This window comes from Geospiza fortis, unplaced genomic scaffold, assembly GCF_000277835.1.
Source record: "Geospiza fortis unplaced genomic scaffold, GeoFor_1.0 scaffold53, whole genome shotgun sequence".
Taxonomy (NCBI): Eukaryota; Metazoa; Chordata; class Aves; order Passeriformes; family Thraupidae; genus Geospiza; species Geospiza fortis.
The window spans coordinates 1,546,949-1,566,175 of NW_005054305.1; the positions used below are offsets into that span (position 1 = coordinate 1,546,949).

Here is a 19,227-nt window from a genome sequence, read left to right on the forward strand (position 1 = left end):
CATATTAGTAAAAACCTACCATTTTACACCTGGGTGCCTGAATTTAAGCACTTTAAACCAGGTTTTTCAAAATATTTAAATATTTAAACCTAGAGATGGATTCCTCATGGGATCACCTACTTTTGCTAGTGAGATAGACACCCCTGGGAGCTTGTTGCAACTCTGCAACGTTAATTACCTGTCAGTATTTGAATCCTAGTTACACACTGAATGACAGAATAGCTCATGTTGGAAGGGAACCCAAAGACCATGTAGTTTCTGCCTCCCTGCCATGGCCAATGGCACCTTCCAGGGCAGGAGGCCTGAATTAGATGTATATAGTTTGCTCAGGTCCCCTTAAATATAGGTATTAGATCCACTGCTGTTTTGAAAACATTAACTTTGAGACAACAATCATTTGAAGGCTGCAAAGTAGGCTTGCAGTCTTCCTTTTGAAATTCAAGGGATGTTATCTCCTTTCAGTGAATCACACTGGGGAAACCCCCTCCAAACTAATATATTTTCGTTTCCTGCACTACATTTCTTTATCTTATCATTATTATTCTCATTTCTTGTCAGGGTTATGAAGGAAACCTTGCACCTTTGTCAAAATTGATTTGCTAACAGAAATACTATGAGGCTACCTATGATCCTGCAGCCAGAGCCAAGAAAAGAACAGAGAGGCAAATACTTGTAAAAGAATTATTCAGAAAAAAAAGAAAAGCATGTGCATGTCTTATTCCAGTGTTCAAAGATGTGCTCCTGAATTGCAATACAGTTGAGGAGTCAGGCATTTTGAAAGGTGGTTACAAACAGCAAAGCTATATAGTCTCCCGTTAAAACCATGGAACAAAACAACAACAACAACAAAAATCCTCCAAACAAATAAAACCCAAAAAACCCAGGTCCTCCTTCAGCAAAACCTCTTCTTGGAGCCCAAAAGGAATCTGCAGATGTATACCCCCTGCGTGAGAACAAAGTCTTCAGTCACTGGAATGCAATGCTATAAAAACAAATACTACAAAGCCTGGTAACAGGGGGATGTCTCACTTGCATATTTTTTGTGAGCATTTTGGTTTGCAGAGAAGGGGGTCCCCAAAGCATGTGAGCCAGCAGGATCTCTTTGTACTAGGTTGCTGTCTGTTTGGCCAGATGTCTTCCCAACAGTGAGGCAGAAAAACCAGAGCTCTTATTAAAATAAGTCAGGGAAAGGAATGGAAAAAAGCATATGTCCAGTGAAACAAGGCACATTGTGTCCCATCTGATATTTATTAAACATTGATCAAATCAGCAGTGAGAAATGCACGTCATGCGGAAGTGACCCCAGCTCCCTGGGTTTGGAAGTCAGTGACAAATGTCTGGGAGCAGAGCAGCATTGAAAACACGTGTACAGGACACAGAGAGGAGTGTGCTGCACTAGGAGCATCATTAACAGATGGAGAAGAGCTGACTTCAGCTGAGAACGCCCTTTTGCAGGTTTTACATTTTTTCTGTCAATGGGATGTTTTGTTCTGTCAATGGGATGTGTGTGTAGGGTCTTTCCCTTTCCATTTAGTCTGCAGCTTTCTAGATGAAATGTGATACATCTCCTGGAAGAATTCTGCATTTTATGTCAGTCATAACAGCAAGCAGTCTACTGGATAAAATTGGGGAACTTCTGCCAAATTAAAGCCTGAGTATAGGCTCCTCCAAGGATCAGCTCACAGCTTTTGTGGTAAACCTGCATGATTTTATGCCAACCTGCTGGGTTCTGTGTAATCACAGTAAGCATTTTTAATTGTCTCCCATTTGTTGTTGCTTAATATTTTGGCTATCACATCTGTTGAGAACCACCTTTGAATAAAAAGATGTCCTCACAACATGAACTAAATGCATCTCCTATATCAGAACAATCTTATTTGGGCATGATCCTTAAGTGAGGTAGTGGGGATGGATAACAGGGCAAGCTGAAGTCAGGGTGTGTGCTTGGGAATTTGGGGAGCTCTGATTACACTGTAGTTCATTCCTATACAGACAGGGTTGCATTCCTGGCTTTTGCATATAGCCTGATGTATTTAATTGCTCAGAAAGACATCAGAATGACACTTCCAAATCTTTTCTTCAAGGGGTACCTGTATCTTTGGTATTTTTGTAGTAGTTTTTATATGTTTAGTAAATTAGCAGCAGAGTTAAGCACTACATGTTTGTAATAAAGAGCAAATATAATTGCTCTGAAAGACTTTACTGTATCCAGGTAAAAGAAAACAAAGGAGCCTGTTAGAGTTCCCTGGCTTTTCACTCCAGCCCTGGACCCGGGTCATGTTGGCTGAGGGTAGCAGAGGTTCATTGGCAATCAGAAGTAGTTTTAGGCTGACAGGCAGAAAGCCCCAGTAAGGAATGCAGTACCCAGTTCCAGGCCAGTTAGTTAATGGAATCACTCCAGCCTGTATGATTGTTTTAGTATGATGTGCCTGTGTTATTGATACCAACTGTGCTGGGCTGTAAAAGGATGGAGAGGTCTGGCTTTTGTTGGGGTGCTGTTCTGATGTCAGTTTGAAATACACAGAAACAAAAAGTTCTGAAAAGCTGAAGTGCTGTTTTATTGAACCAGAGGTAGAGAGGGTTGAGACAAGTGAAACTAGATCCCTGTGAAGCACTGGAACATACATGATGCTTGATGCTGAACTGCAATACATCCAGTGACATCGGTGAAGTTTCAGCTCATTACACTACCCAGGAAGCCGGAGTACAGTGACAGAAAGCAGGTCATGTCATAAAATGAGTAATCTGACTATGAGACACTTATCAAGTGAAACTTTTCATTGTGCAATTGCTGCCAAAGGCTTTGTTTTTACTTCTGCCTTTCTCTGTGTTTTGTACCTCTGCAGTCCATCATTTTTCCCAGATAAGGATCTAGGCCTGCTTCAATTAACATTAAAATAGGGAGGATCAAGCTTTCTGTTTGTCTGTGTATTTAGAAAGTGAATGTGATGTAAGTTTTGCTCCAAACTTGTTTTTGGATATGTGGAACTTTTAAAGACAACGAAATTGGAATTTTAAACCCTTCCATGAGAAGGAGCCTTGCATTTAGGGCACAGGCACTCAATGAGCCCATTAGTACTGGCTAAGGCCAGCAATATGGTGCTCCAGACACCACCAAGTTCCCACTGTGAGATCATTTCAGTCTCTAAATACCTATTGCAAACCTTTAGAAAACTGCACTTTCCCTTTCATGCTTTTTCAGCAGTTAGAGCTTCCTCACCAGCAAACTCCTTGAGACCAAAGAAAGCAAGTCAGCCCATGCATCAGGATCCATGAGCCAACCTGACTGCTGAATTATGGACCCTTCACCTTTTCTTTTCTGGTGCAGAAGTTACCACCCTTCCAAATCCAAGTCACCCATAAATGGGCTGTGGAGCTGCCTGTCTCTGTGCCAGCTCCCTCCCTTCCCACCCCATGGGCAGAAGAGAAGCCTTTACCCTCTGGAATTTCTGTTCCTGAGTTTATGCTTACAAGCCTTCGTCTCATTTTCCCATAATGTTCTTGAAAAAAGAACCAGATGTTCCCAGCTGGTCTTATGCCTAAACCACAAGGACCCCAAATCTATGACATCACTTTCATCACGTGGCAACAGAATGTGATGTCACACCTGAAAAGTTTAGGAAAAACATGTGATGATGTAATGTGGAAAAGACCTGAAAATAGATGCATTTCCACCTTAACCACAGGGAGTATATGTGCAGAGAAGATTGAAGAAAATGTCTTGTCAAATAAATTTGTATAAATCCTCTTCCTCAGTTACTCCAATATGGTAATCCTTCCTTCTTCAAGTACCTTAGGTTTAAAGGAAGCCATTGGAAAATGTCATTGGAGAGAGAAATGCAGTTGACTTAACTCATTATGTTGGTCACCCATCCTTCTTGAACCCAGGGGAAGTGGCCTGTGCTTTTCTCTTAAAAAAAAATGAAAAATAAAAAAACACTCTGCAGAAGGTAATGAGTTCGGAAAAGTAAAATCATCTGTGTGTTAGGCCTCAGGGGAAATATAAGTTATTCATAAAAAGCTACAGAGCAAGTTTTGATTAGTTAAGTAATCTGGTACATAGAATTTATTAGAGCTTAAAGCTTTCCTGTGGGACTCCCCTAATAGTACACAAATAGAGTGAAACATCAAAGAAATGCATTTTCTGACAGACACAGAAAGTTAGGTTAATCCTGGCCTGCTTAGCGCACCTTGGAAAGATGGATAAATCCCGTCTGTTTCTTCCAGCACATCGCTCCAGTTTTCAGGTTTTTACACATTTGTGCTTCTGATTAATAACCCATGCTCCCAACACTCTTGAGCTATTCCCAAGGAGCACAAAAGAGGAAAATAGGAAAATTGCTTCCATAATAGACTCAAAGATATCAAGCTGTTCTGGAAAAAAGTTTAAATATAGAATAGTAAAGCTCTGTTTTCTTTCATCAATTTGAGGCCATTTTTCTTAAGCTTGTCCACAAAGAAAAATTCACCAGCACTTTTTCTGTGGGTGAACAGATCACTGTATCAGTAAAGCATCCCTTCTTTTCTGTGGAAATAGTGTTCTCCAAAACCTGCCAAAAATATGCAAGTGTCATTGTGGAAAGAAAGTGCTTGCATGGTAACTGTCTGTGGTGATTGCTACAAAGCAGAACTACTCCTACCAGTTTTTCACAATGCTCTTTTATTTCTGTGGTTTTTTTCTGCCAGAACATTTGTTGTGTCCTATTGCCCCCATAGGGATACCAAATGCTAAGAAAGAGCTCCTGCAGTGTGATGCCTGACAGAGAAGACGCTAATAAAGGTTTTATTTCTCAAACTCACCAGAATCTTGTTAGCACAATCAGAAAATAGCCACCTCTTGGGAAAGCCAGAGGTTGTCCAGTGAAGCAGAACCTACTTTTCTTACACGTGCTAAAATCCCAAAGTGATTGTTTCACTGAGCAGATGTTCTAACCACCATGATTTTTTATCCTGGCAGCATAGGCAAATAGACACCCCATATGTAAACATCACCTGCTGAGATAAATAATTTGCTCTTTAGAAAACAGAGGAAAGGAGATGGGGAGACAAACCCAGCAATGTGTTCTTTGCCATTGTTTTAAATTTATTTAAATTTTCTGTTGCAGGTATTCAGGAGGGGAGCCAATGTACCAAGTGTAAAAATAACTGGGCACTGAAGTTCTCCATCATCTTATTATACATTTTATGTGCCCTGTTAACAATCACTGTAGCCATTCTGGGATATAAAGGTATGTATGCATTGAGACCAACATTTCACTTTCAGACGATCGTCCAAACACACTGTCGCTTATTAGCTAGCCAGGCAATTTGTCACATTTTAGCCTAAATATCAGTACTTGGGCAATGTTGGCTTTTTGTATGTACATAACAATAAACTACGGCCTTAGAATTTCACTTTCAAATAACTATGGATTTTTGAAACCAGATTAGGCATTTGAAAAGAAAGTTAAAACAAAATGAACATTCCTCCACCAAGAAGGAGTACTGGAAGACACAAAGCTATGTAACATGTGCAACAGCCAAGACTATCTTACTAATATAATATTTATCACAGGAACAAAATGTAGTATCAATATTACTTTGAAATATCTGGAAGAAGAAAAATTAAACCAGGAGATACCAGTGTATTGGCTATCCACAATAATTGCGATGAACAAAGACACTTAGATGCTTTTAACAGTAATTTCAAAGATTCTGGTAGTTGAGCAACCTAGAAATGGAGAGAATTTCATTTGTGCAAGTCATTGGTTGGGCACATTGGAAAACGTGGCTTAAAATTCCCATAAATCCTTATCACTAATTAACTGTAGCCACTTAGGCATTTATAAAAATGTTTTGATGTAAAGACCTGCTTATTGTGCAGTTACATCTATAATAAGTTAAATAAATAAGATGTGAATTTCTGGCATGAAAAGGAAAGTGAACAAAATCATTGTGAGCATTATAACAGGATATCACAGCTTGTTGCAGAGTAAACCAAGCTAGTTCTAAACTACCTGGCTGAGTATGGCTCTGAGAGTAGCTCCAAAACCCCTCCAAGGAGCTGAGTAAATATTCATGTGATTAGCATGCAGTGTGTCCTGTGCTGCCAGCAGCTGCACTCATAGCAGAGCTGACATCACCTCTGGTCCTTTGCCAGGGAAAGAAAAGGAAATTGTAGAAATAGAAAGGATAAATAATTATTTAAGAGGATTTGGCACAGTTTTGAGTGGGAGAAAATTAAAACTGTTTTGTTTAGATGGAAGATTTATCCAGGGAAAAGAGAGAACGTCAGGAACAGATAGACAGACCTAGGTAATCTTGTTTCATGAGAAAGCAGACAGAAGGTGGCAAATTTACATCAAATATTAAAATAATGCAGTACATCTATGTGAATACATCTCCTGAAGTAACTGGTCTCTGGAAATCAGATTTTGAGGGACAAAAAGCCTTCCAGGATTCAAAAACTTATTCTTGATCTATAAATATAAGATGATTTGGTCAAATGGATTAGGGGAGGCCTTTTGCAGGTATAAATCTGTAGGGATCTGCTTACATCAGATGAGAATGGGATCTTTCCAGACTTAACTCAGCCACTAAATGACTGGGATTTAGCAGAATTTCCCTCAAGAGTTTTACATAAAACTGTCATTTCTGGGGCTTCCCAGAAGACTGAGCCCTCACTCAGCATCGGATGCAGTGTATCAAGTTGGAAGGACTACTGTTCTTTATCTTGCTTTGGCAAATGATTTGCATGTGTGGAGGAAGCAGTAGCAATAAGGAAACTCTCCAGAAGGATTTTTCCTTCCTCATTTCAATCTCGTTTTCAAGCTTCTCTCTCTATGAGGGCCCCAGCACCATCTTTTCCCCAGGCTTTGCTCTCTACTTGAGGCTCAAACTTTGCTTCACTCATTTCTAAACTTTCTTCTTTGAATGAGAAGTCACTCATTAGGGATGAGTCTTTCTGTCATGGCAGTACCTAATCACAGCTATCCAGGACAAGGACAAAAGAATTTCCTCTTCCAAAAATAAATGTAAAAGGGATTGTAGGAAGGTGGATAATGCATATCTTGGTTGCAGACCCTAAGACATTTTGGTGACCTCCGCTCCACTGCTCACCAAATTGGTGATTGCAACATTTGAATGCCAAGGAAAAGGGGCAAAGAGACAAAAGTCTTGTTGAATCCAAGTATTCCTTTTGTAACACCAAGCAGCAAATGGTTATATGTCAGACACTAATTCTGCCCTTTGTACCTGCAGTTTCAGAGTTTTGTCTTCAGCGTACCTACATGCTAATTTGCGGGAAAACATAAATTAGATAAAACCCCAGCTGACAGTACATTTTCAAATTAATTACTGCAATAGTTTTGATTGTTGAGAAGGGATTAGGCCTTAAAGGAAGAACAAAATTCAGAATAAAAGTATATTGTTCTTAAACTCTCCTCTCTATATTAGAATTTGGCTTCTCTTTTTTACTGCAACATTACACTGGAAGAAGGAATTCTGCTGGCATCAAGGATTTTTTCAGTCTCTTAGCTAAGTTTCCATTAAATTTGCCTCCCACACTTGTGTTTATAAAGCCCAAAACTACTTTTAAAACTTTCATTTCCTACGTCGCATTTAAATATCCTTTGTGATTTAAAATGTTAAAAGTACTAATCAGTGGATTAAATATGGCAAGCAAAAAAATAACTCAATGGGAGGCAAAGTCAACATAGAACAAACCTCCAAACTAGTGGTAAAAATTATATAGTATGTTGGAGAACCCTGAAACCAAAACATGAATGAATAACAAGGAAACAAAACATGAAGGAATTACAAGGCAAGTTTAGTATCCTTCTGCTTTGAGAAGAGAAATTGTTGTTTAAAACACTAATAAAGCAATCTGCAATTTTTGCACATACTTTATTAAATTAAATTAAAAATACAAAGTTATAATTTTTCTGGCACCAGCCAGTGTCAGATTAGTCTATTGAAGATGAATGATCTTCCTGTGGTTCGTTCCAGTAAGAGAGTGCTTGCAGCTTGAATTTCTGGTAGTTTTTATTCTCTAGTCAGTCCTTGTTTTTAAGCTTCTTGAGTAATGCCCACCGTGACTTTCAGCTGCTTCTTTTGTCTGTCTCCCAGACATAGTTTGCCTGCCATTACCTGGGGCCAACGCATACTGGTGAAATGGCACATTTTGTCATAGTGGCTTAGATGCAGACAGTCCTCACTGTTCTTGTCAGCAGCTACTTGAAATTTTGGCTTCCTTTAGAGGATCTTTATCACTGTGATCTTGTCAGGAATTGAGATGAGAATGCAGAGAGACCAAGCTGTGAATTAAGGTGAAGTTAACCAAAAGCAAGTTAAGACATACACAGCTTTGCCTTTTTAAGAGTGAGCAGATTGTTGGGAGCAGCAGAGTGGCCTTTTGTGTGGGATATTACAGCTGATCTGCTTGTTTGCCTTTTTCTGGAGAAGGTGGAAAGTGGCTGTTCAAGTCTGGGGCACTCTCTAGAGGTGACTTCCACTTCCGAGAGTGTTCCACATGCTCACATATCACTGAAGGCTCCATCCAGAGATGGTGGTGGGAGCTGCTACCAGGGAAGGAAAGACATTCCCAATAACAGGACCATTAGTCCATATGACCTCTTTTGACACCAAGAGCAACAAAACCCAACACTGGCCTTTTGCTACTCAGTCTCTCCCAAATTCATCCTTTCCACTTGCAGGTAAATAGCAAGAAAAGCAGATAAGCTACAACTTGCTTTGGGAAGGAGTTTGGGCAGGGGATCAAGTTCCCCAAACCTATGATTTATTTGACCATAAGATCCCAATATAAAGCAAATACATGCATTGGTTTGTCTATGGGATGGCAGCTTAGCCCTTGAGCTAACCCTGCAATCAGGTTTGCAGAGACTAGCAGGTTTGTTTCTGCTGCTGGAGTTCAGTGGTTTGGGGTTTTTCTCACTTTGAACAATGAAAATACCAGATGCTGTTGTATAATTACTTCTGTTCAGTCTCATTTAACTGCCAGACAACTACTTATTGATAGGATTACTACTGTTTTGTTTACATTTGCTCTGGACTCTTCAGGGTTAAATTTTAACTCAAGCTTCCAGTGTTAGATTTCATTTAAACATGAAAACATACTTGTTATATGAAAGTTTAATTTTACAAACTTCAGATCTGAAGTACAAACTAGCATTCATTTGGACAGCAAAAGGATGAAATTACATTTTTCTTTTAATTACTAATAATATTCATTTGCCAACTCCAAGTTTGTTGTATAACTGGGGAAACAGTTGAATATCGCACTAAAATTGAATTAACAAGAATCAGAGGTGATGTGACATTGCTAGTCAAGGCACAGGCTCAGCAGAAACACTTGAATTAGGCCTGCTTTTTAAATACAGATGATTTCATAAGGTCCCTCTAAGTGCTCAGAGTGAGCCATGCCCTGGCAAGGAGACACCACAGACTGAACAGGGAGCTGCCTAGAGCCAGAAGGAAAAGCCAAGTCCTCACTCTCTCTGCATGTGATGCATAGGAGTATACAAGCATCAGTGGAGTGTCAGAAGTAGCTGAAGGACCTTTGTTGATCTGGGCTCCAGCCTGGAAGACAGCAGGGCAGGACAAACAGAGAATCAACTCTGGTTTCATTTAGGAAAAATGGCATATAGCATTTTGACAACTTTAATGGGCAGAAGAACCAGTGAAAAATTAGTGCTATAATGGGGAGAAAATGCTTTCTAAAGCTGAAGATGTTGAGCAACTGTCCCTCTGAAAAAGCAAAGCCTTTATTGTAGTCTGGGTCTGGTGTTTAGCAAGCAATCTATCATCTCAAATACAAAAAGCCACACTCTAACTGACTGCACACACAGTAGAGTCTCTCTTTTACTGGCTTGTTAGCAGCCTAGAAAGGAGCAGCCAGGTAATTCACCAAAGGCTGTATGGTCTTTTTGAAGACCCTGAGCCTTTTTCTCTGTTGTAACTCCTCAGTGATGTTCCATCAGATAGTCTTGGTCTGTTTTTCTCATGTTGGTTTTGGGGAAGCAGCAAAAGCCTCCAGTGTAACTGCGGTACCCAGAATCAGAAAAACAAACGCAAACGTTAATAAAGAAGGAGTACATGATGGACTACACTTGAAAGTTCTGGGATTCGTGTGGTTGCTCATGAGCAGAAAAAGATTCCTAAATTTCACTTCTTGTGAAAACCCAAACCTTTACATAGCAACAATTTTTATGAGACTCTTTCCTAGCTGCAGATCATTTCACAGACAGAAAGAGTTAGAGGTACCCCTATCCCACACATGTTTACAGAGCCTCAAAAGATGGGAAACACTTTATTTCTTCTGTTTGAAAAAAAGGAGCTGGCACAATAACTCATGTAGCCTCTCCCAGGGTTGTTACAGACCCATTCTGCTCCCAGTGTAGCAAAAGGACTAAATAATCTCATTATGAGAAGCAATTTCTACTCCTAGTTGTGGCTTGAATGCCAAAGGGTGTTAGACAAAGTCTAGTGTGAAAGCTGTAGGCTACCTCTAGCCTTGCAAGCATTTCACATTTTTGCTGCTGGAAGCCACCCCGGGCTGTTTATTTGTTGCTCTGCTTTTTCCGTTCCCATATTAATTTCATCAAATAATTGAATGTCTCGGTAGCAAGAAAAGTACTCTGGCATTACAAAATAAAGGGCACATCAGTCATAAATCTGCACTTCCTGAATGACCATCCTTTCAATCTTAATGAGGCAGAATCATTTCAAGACTGCTTTGAGTAATCTGTACCATTATCAATATGTTTAAACCCCCCAAAACATTTAGTAATTACTATCTCAGTCCTAAGTTTGCTATCCAGGTGGCAACTTTTAATGATGAAAAGGCACAAGGAAAAAAACAAATTCTTTTGAAGGAGAAATGGCTCATAGCAAAATTAAAGGAAGTTTCATTCATACATCTGAGCCTTTAGCAATCAGTTTTCCTTTGCCACACAGCACTGTGCTGGAAGCATGGAAATACTGTTAAAAGAAAATTACTTTGTTTGTGAGGAAAACCCACAAAGAGGGATTTCCTCATTCAGGAGAGAGATTTCTCACGGGCAAAAAAAAATCATTAGGGATTGCTGGCAGACTGAAGAAGAATTCTGGGTCCACCAGCAAATAGGAGCTAATCCTTCCAAGATTTCACAGAGCAACAGCAGTGTGTAATGGCAAGCAAGGCAATTTTAAGACGTTTTCTTTTTTTACTGCTTGGTGATAATGGTGTGGGGTTTTGTTTGCTTTATTGTTTACTAGTCTTTTTCCACAATTTCCCTTTTCTTCGTTTCTTAACACACTGTTCTTTCTCCCCTAGTTGTAGAAAAAATGGACAATGTGACAGGTGGCCTGGAAACATCCCACAGAAGATACACAGAAAAGCTCACAGAAGTGGAGAGTGATCTGAAGAAATTAGGTAATCTACCTGCAAGCGAAGCCCCTTTGTATTATGGACCTGGGGTGTTCTCCTGCAGATTGAGGCAGGAAATTTGTCCGAAAAATCTCTGCCTATGACAAGATACAGCACTTCCATTCCAGTTTCTCAAGTACTTGGGAAAGTACTTAAAAATAGTTCAGATCAGCTCTACTTAGAAGAGCATTTTAAGAATACTTCAAATTTACAGTTCCCACTGAAGTCACTCTGAAAGCATTTATATTTAAATAAACAGACACTTAAATGTTGTCCTCAGGAGAGAATCTTCTCTGAGGTAGAGATCTAAAACATAACAGAAGTTGTTCTACAGCACAAAAGATTCTACATAAAATGAGCACCTGTCACCCAGTCATCTTGATGCTGTTTTAGCAATTAAGATTCAAAACTGTAGACCACTTTGCAAGGTACACAAATAATCAGCTATTCAAAATTCTTATGTCTGAGGCAAGTGTATTACTTCCATAAATTGTTATGTGTTTGGGTCTTCCAAGCACTATTCAAGTTCTCAATTTTCAGGAAGATGTAAAAAAAATCATGGATAAAGATTCTACTCTCTAAGTGTACATTTTTACTTTTCTTCCTATACATATAGTTTTTATTGTAGAAGCATTAATATACACATACATGCATGTGATTCTTGAAATAAGTTTTGTCTAGTTTTGTAAACCATATATTGAGACATGTATTTCTAGGAAAACTTCCTTGCTTGCAGCTTCATTGTAAAGTTTTACAACTTTTTTCCCTCAAAAAGGAGCTGGCTTCTAAAGTATTTGTACACTACATTTAGTTGAAAAACATGGGGTAATTCAGTTCTTTTACTGACACATCTACAGAAGTAAATGTTACATTTTACTTCTGTAAACGTTGCTTGTGCAACCTTTTGGATTCTATTTGGGTTATTATATTATGCTGATTAAATTTTCATGACTTGGAGCACCTTTGCTTCTTTCATGGCCACACATTTTTACACAGTGCTGGATGAATGCTCAGGATCATCCATTCCCATTTAAGTGGGCTTGCCATGGAGGAAGTTAGGAAAGTTCTGGAGCAGTTTGAGTAGGAGACATAAAAGTAAGAGAAGTGCTGTAGGGCCAGAAGGATGAAAGCGGGTGGTGAATGGAAGACAGCCCTTCAGGGATTAGCTGTGTGTGGACCTGGCAGTTGTCAGAGCTGTGTGAGGAACACAGTATAATTTGAGCTACAGCCTAGAGGTAAACATAGAGTCAGAGCTGAGACGATCTGTGACTGAGAGAAACGGCAGGGAGAGGAACTGTGCTCAGGAAGATGTCCATCCACAAAAGACTCCACAAACACTTCAGGCTGAAGTCTCACAAGCCATCATTTGACATTTGCATCATGACTCATTCAATCACACCAGACAAAAGCACCATACACAGCTGTATTCACTGTAATTTATGAAAACCATACTGCTCTCTCTTGGCATCATCTGAAATTATGGACTTGAGACTGACTAATTCATAAATATAGCTACACGTAGCTGAGGACAAAAATATATGGACTGTGAGCAGGATAGTGAAGTGACTGAGGTCAAGCAAGGGAGTCTTCCCTGAGAGCAGTGTTGACTGCTTATTTCCTTGGTTTCTATGTCCTGGATGATAGGCTGTGCAGTCTCAAATGCTTCATCATACTTGGACAAGCTTCCAGAAGTATTCCGTAGGGCAATATAAGCACAGGCAGAGATGTTCCTCAAAGATTAAAGGTTTTGCCTTCCTCAAACTCAGAACATGAGGAAACAATAATGGCAAAATAAATGTCATTAAAAGCAATAGTAATGTATTAGAGAGAAAACCAGAAATATATCTTATCCTGACATATCTGAAGTAGCCTGCTGGCAAAGCTTTTGTCTCTAACCCAGATTGCTTTAAAATAAGTATGAGAACTTACTTAAAGCTAAACCCAAGATTTTAAAAATTGAAACTATATGTACTAAATCACAATGAAGGTATTCCACTTGCAATGAAAAGAAAGAAGAAAACATGAACAGATAAAATAAACTTCTGATCTTTCAGCAATATCCAGTTGTAACTTCAAAACCTACACTTGCTGGTACCTGTTTAATGTTTTGAATTCTGTTTCCCATTCACTTTTCATTCAGAACACAGCATTCTTGACTGCATATACTCATCAGTTTCTAACCCGAGTTTTTCCCATTTGTGATGACAGAGTCACTGTATTGTTCTCCTCAGCAAGACACCAGGTCTCCATCAATTCCTCTTTGCTTTTTTTCTCTGTCTAGAGGCAGAACTATGCTTAGTAGTTGCTCTTTTCTGGAAAAAATAGCATAAAAGTTCTACTGAACAGTTTGACAACCTGACTGTTCTTAAAATACACTGTGCTGTTTTATACTGTGTTTAAAAAAAAATAAAAAATAAAGCCTTTCCTTTTTTTTTTCCCTGTACAACAGATGACCAAACTGGACAAAAAGCCTTGAATACTAACACTGAACTGTCCAGCTTCAGATCTGACATTCTGGCTCTTCGTCAGCAGCTTCATGACATTGCAGAGAAAACTAGCAGAAACAAAGACACACTGGAGAAGCTGCAAGAGTCTGGAAATTTATTAGATGATAGGCAGAACCAAATGAAAAGTGCCTTAGATAGTAACACTTTCACAATCATCAGTGTCAATAAGACTCTTCAGGCATATACTGGCTATATCAACGATCTACAACAAGACACAAGTAATATACAAGCAAACCTGCAAAGCCAAGAGCATTCTCATAATGTGGTCATCATGAGCCTTAACAACTTAAACCTGACTCAAATACAGCAAAGAAATCTTATCAGTGTCTTACAGAAGTCAATGGAAGATACAAGCTCGGCTATTCTAAGAATCAAGAATGACTTTCAAAATCTGCAGCAGGTTGTCCTTCAGGCCCGGAAGGACACTGACTGGCTTAAGGAGAAAGTGCACAATTTACAGGCCTTGGCTGCCAACAATTCAGCAATGGCAAAAGCCAACAATGATACACTTGAAGACATGAACAGTCAGCTCAGCTCCTTCAGTGGGCAGATGGAGAACATCACCACAATTGCCCAAGCCAATGAACAAAGTCTAAAGGATCTCCAGGAACAGCATAAAGGAGATGAAAACAGAACTGCTGCCAAATTCACCAATCTAGAAGAAAGGTTCCAGGTCTTTGAAACTGATATAGTCAATATCATCAGCAACATCAGCTACACTGCTCATCATCTACGGACACTGACGAGTGATCTCAATGAGGTCAGGACAACTTGTACGGACACCTTAAGTAAACACTCGGATGAGCTGATTTTTATGAACAGCACACTAGCCAATATTCGCATAGACTCTGCATCTCTCAAGGTGCAACAGGATTTGATGAGGTCAAGGTTAGATGTTGAAGTTGCCAATTTGTCAGTAATCATGGAAGAAATGAAGCTGGTGGATTCCAAACATGGCCAGCTCATCAAGAACTTCACTATCCTACAAGGTATGCAGCTTCCCTAATGATGTGTGTGTGCTGAATTCCTACTTGCATTCCTTCTTTAGTTCTGTGGAAGTTAGTGCATGCTGGTACAGAGTCCTGGGGTTTTCCATTATCTAATCCTAAACTTTGGAAATGAACATGTAGCTTGAATTTTCTGTACTGATTTTTCTATGCCTTTTTTACATAGCTAAAATGGGGATGTTATGAAAGAAGGTTCTGACTTAGCAGAATTTTATTCTGTCTGACTGACTGACTGGATCTGCTTTTGATTTAGTTTCTAAAATAAGTGAGTGAAGGTGTGGAACCTCAAGAAACCAATCCTCAGTAAGGAGGAAATGGCTAAAAAATATATGTTGGACTACTCCCAGAAAGGTCCACCCTTACTGAAAAACAAGTTACTATTTCACTTTAAGCCAGTTGTTAGTCTGCCAGAAAACATCCTACTTTGCTTAGTTTTTAATCCTGGGATACTTTATTCTCTCCAGAAATAAATAGCATCAGGTTTAGGAGGTTTCTCCCAGCCAAATATTATCCCAAATGAAAAGAATACTCATATTTCCAATCAGATGTGAACCAGCCTAAACCTCTAATCACGAATATAAATCCATTGCTCCAAATAAACTAAGGCTGCATTAGAGCCAAGATTACATGTCAGTAACCTTAACCATTCTCATTTCAACCAGGCCTAAATGATTCCAGCTTGGAAGTCTATCTCTGGAGGAGTTTGAATTATGTAGATTAGTGCTGGGGATGGGAAGGTATTGACAAGAGATTTGCTCATCCATGAACAGAATCCCAAATTGTTTTGTTGTTTATTGCTGTCACAGTATTGCCATTTCCTGTCGTGAGTTATCGTCCCTGTCTTGTTAGAGCTGGCCAATTTGCAACTTCTGGTCTTTCCCATATTTGGCCTTTTGCTCACTATCCATCATTTTGTCTCTTTTTGACACCCTGTTATTAACAGACCAACAACGAGGATCAGGAGAAAGAGTCCTAGGACTAAGATCAGAGAGATGAGACTAGAAGAAGAAGGGAGCATGGCAGAATGAGGGAACAGGACCACCAGCACACAGCACTAGTGCATAAACCAGTAGCACAGAGTTTTGTAGGGACTGACACCTTGGCTGGTCACCTGGGACATGGTGTCACTGTCCAGTTCACATGGCTGAGTGTATCAGAGCATTTTCTGTATCCTGTATTGTGTGGAGGTCAAGGAAAGGACCTGGGTCAAGTATACAGGACCTGGAAAGCAGCTGCACTATTACAAGTACTGATGAAAGCAGCTGTTAGCCCAGTTTCTGTGTTGTTGAATATCCAGTGGCGCTGGTCTGAGATGTATTAAACAAGCCCAACCCACGTGGGCTTTTTGGTTTGTTTTCTGTGCATATCCCCACTTTGTATGCTTACATTGTTTCAGGCCCTCCTGGTCCAAGAGGACCTAAAGGTGACAGAGGCCCTCAAGGTCCTCTTGGCCCCGCTGGCCTAAAAGGACAAAAAGGAGAGAAAGGAGAGCCTGGACCACCAGGACCTGCAGGTGAGAAGGGCCCACCTGGGCCAGCCGGGCCACCAGGAGAAAAAGGAGGGAAAGGTTCAAGAGGATCACCTGGCTCCAAAGGTCAGAGAGGTTCTCCTGGCAAGACGGGTCTGCCTGGACCAAATGGAGACCCAGGGCCACCAGGGCCACCAGGCAAGGATGGTCCACCAGGGCCCCAAGGCCCACCTGGATTTCAAGGCCTGCAAGGAACGGTGGGAAGCCCAGGGTTACCAGGACCACGAGGAATAACTGGACTTCCTGGGGTACCTGGGCTGCCTGGTCCCAAGGGCCCACCTGGCCCACCAGGGCCGCCAGGCCCAGGGATGCCAATGGCGCTACAGAGCCAGCCTACGCCCGTGCCTGAGGCTAATGGTAAGCCATCAACACACTGCATCCTTCATTTATTACTGGCCCTATCACTGCTCCCTTGAGTTACCAATAACAGGCTTAACACAAAAAAAATTCACATCACAGGTTGTTCACCCCGTTGGAAGAACTATATGGAAAAGTGCTACTACTTTTCAACTGAAAGAGAAATTTTTGAAGATGCAAAGTTATTCTGTGAAGAGAAAGCATCGCGCTTGGTTATCATCAACGACAAAGAGGAGCAGGTAATTACCTTCTCTTGCTGGTTTTCAAGGAGGAAGTTTGAAGCTGTTTAACATGTAGAAACCACAAGATACTGGGAAGCTGAGAGCACCATGGATTCATATAGTGGAAGTAAACACATTGATTGGCTCATTAGAATTTTGTCCACCCTGTGCCTGATCAGCAGCTTCTCCCTGTGCAGAAGGGTAGTGTGAGCAGAACTGATGCTGACCCTGAAGTTGGTGGGGACAGAGCAGTCAGAAAAGCTGCTGAGAATTGTAGGAGTTTTGAACCTTTAAAGATGAAATCCATTACGCCTTGTGTACTATCAAAGTATTTTTCGCAGCAGTGACTATAATTTCATTTTAAATTATCTGATTTAATACATGCAACCTAGGACTAGTATGACCCAAAAGTATCTTTAATCTAACTATGTTTTTAATATTATTCAACATGGCAGTGGAGATGTCAATATACAATTACTTACTCTTGGGGTTTTTTTCAATTTGTGCCTGTAAGATATTAGCTGTGGCTTTATGTCAACCCAATTTTCATGCCTAGCTCTCTCTACCTCATTGCAAACAATGAAAGGGATTCTAGTCTGGGCAAGGGGTCCCAAGGCCAACTCCTGAAACATATCTTCAGCTTAGAAAAATTTCTCTGGGCCACCGTATTCTAATAACAAGAGGCTTATGAAACCAGTGTAGTTTATTGGTGCCAAAACCCGTTGTCCTTGTTATGGACTAAGCTCTTTCTTTCACAGCAATGGATAAAAAGGCAGATTATTGGGAAAGGCAGCTTCTGGATTGGACTAACAGATACAGAGAAGGAAAATGAGTGGAGATGGTTGGATGGATCCTTACCAGTTTACACGTACGTAAATAAAAAGCAGTGCTGGCACTCTTGCTGACACTTCTAAAAGCAGCATCTAGAAATTTTCTAATGAATCCAGAAGGTTGTAGATGCCAATAATTTAATTTGTTACTGAGGGTGCTGGGGTTCTTTCTCTCTGCCTTCTCCATGCACAAGGATTCCTTTCCTTGCCAGAAAGAAAACTGAATGTTGAATGAAAGAATCACATAACTATGCAGTGCAGTGTTTCTTGCCAAAACTTTTGCTTCTGACTTTTATTACAAAGTTGAGATGGAAAGCACAGTTTTACTGTTTTGGTTTGAGTTTTCCTTATTTGCATTACAACTGGCTATAAATAGAGTACTCGTTCTAATAAAAAATGACCAGTCTTTAGATAAAGCCCAAATCCAAGTGGAAAGCATTCAACATAAGGAAAATGCATGAAATGAGGGTGTCTATGCTTTAGCCAGCTGAGAACTGAATTGGCAGCTTTCCAGGAGTCCTAGGGCTACACCTAATTTGTCCTAAATGGAACAGATTGCAACCACCCAAATTTTTAATACTGAGGAATAGACTAAAGAGTTTATAGATCTCAACATGCTGTGCTTCAGAAAAACAGGTTACACAGTCAGTCAGATGTTACGAAATGATTAGCTGTGATCTCATTGGTGTTCATTTAGATGAAAAACATGGAAAAATCAGATTCATTTCAAATGAGCCATAATATTTTCCCCTTTTTCTCCTTTCCCATTTTCATCTTTCTTCCTCTTCATGGCAGCACTGTGACTGATCCTACGTAAGGTGCTGCTTTTAGTAGATTTCCACTGCACCATGGTTTTAGGTGCTCTGTCATAACCTCAGAGCTGTTGGCTACAGATTGTTGGAGTATTTCATTACTTCTGGAAAGTTGTGTGTCCTCCCAGGAGCCTGGTTGGATGCTCTGTGTCAGGCAGGCGTGTTTTTTAGCTGAGCATGGACTGTGTCAGCCAGCAATCACAAGCTCCCTTCAACAACCTGTTTATTCAGGAAAATTGAGCTTTTAAATCCTGAGTTTGGAAGCATTTCTAACTCGTTAAACAAAAACAGGATGAGGAAACACTTGCTGCAAGATTTTTTACTTGCTACCTTCAATTTCACCATCAAAGCTAACGATCTCAAAAGATGTGTGTAAATATACTGTGTGTGCATTTCTTAAAACTCAATAGAATTCTCTTCCCACCTGAGCACGTGTCCCTAAAACACATGGATCTTTGCTGTTCCTCCCAAGATGCCCACCTCTGGTGCAGTCAGAGAGCTTTGGAGTGAGTGAGGGCACGCTGTTGCCATCTTGGCATTATCTCTGAGCCCGTGGGCTCT

The 19,227-nt window shown here is 40.2% G+C and overlaps 1 protein-coding gene across 1 annotated transcript in view; it reads left to right on the plus strand.

Moving 5' to 3' along the window:
• Positions 1-19,227, plus strand: part of COLEC12 (collectin subfamily member 12) — an 84,897-nt gene that overhangs the window by 60,850 nt on the left and 4,820 nt on the right. The window contains exons 2-7 of the mRNA XM_031066524.1: positions 5,106-5,228; positions 11,312-11,410; positions 13,854-14,900; positions 16,315-16,803; positions 16,906-17,042; positions 17,783-17,892. Coding sequence (XP_030922384.1) covers positions 11,323-11,410; positions 13,854-14,900; positions 16,315-16,803; positions 16,906-17,042; positions 17,783-17,892 — 1,871 coding nt within the window. The 5' untranslated portion in view covers positions 5,106-5,228; positions 11,312-11,322. The remainder of the gene's footprint in view (positions 1-5,105; positions 5,229-11,311; positions 11,411-13,853; positions 14,901-16,314; positions 16,804-16,905; positions 17,043-17,782; positions 17,893-19,227) is intronic.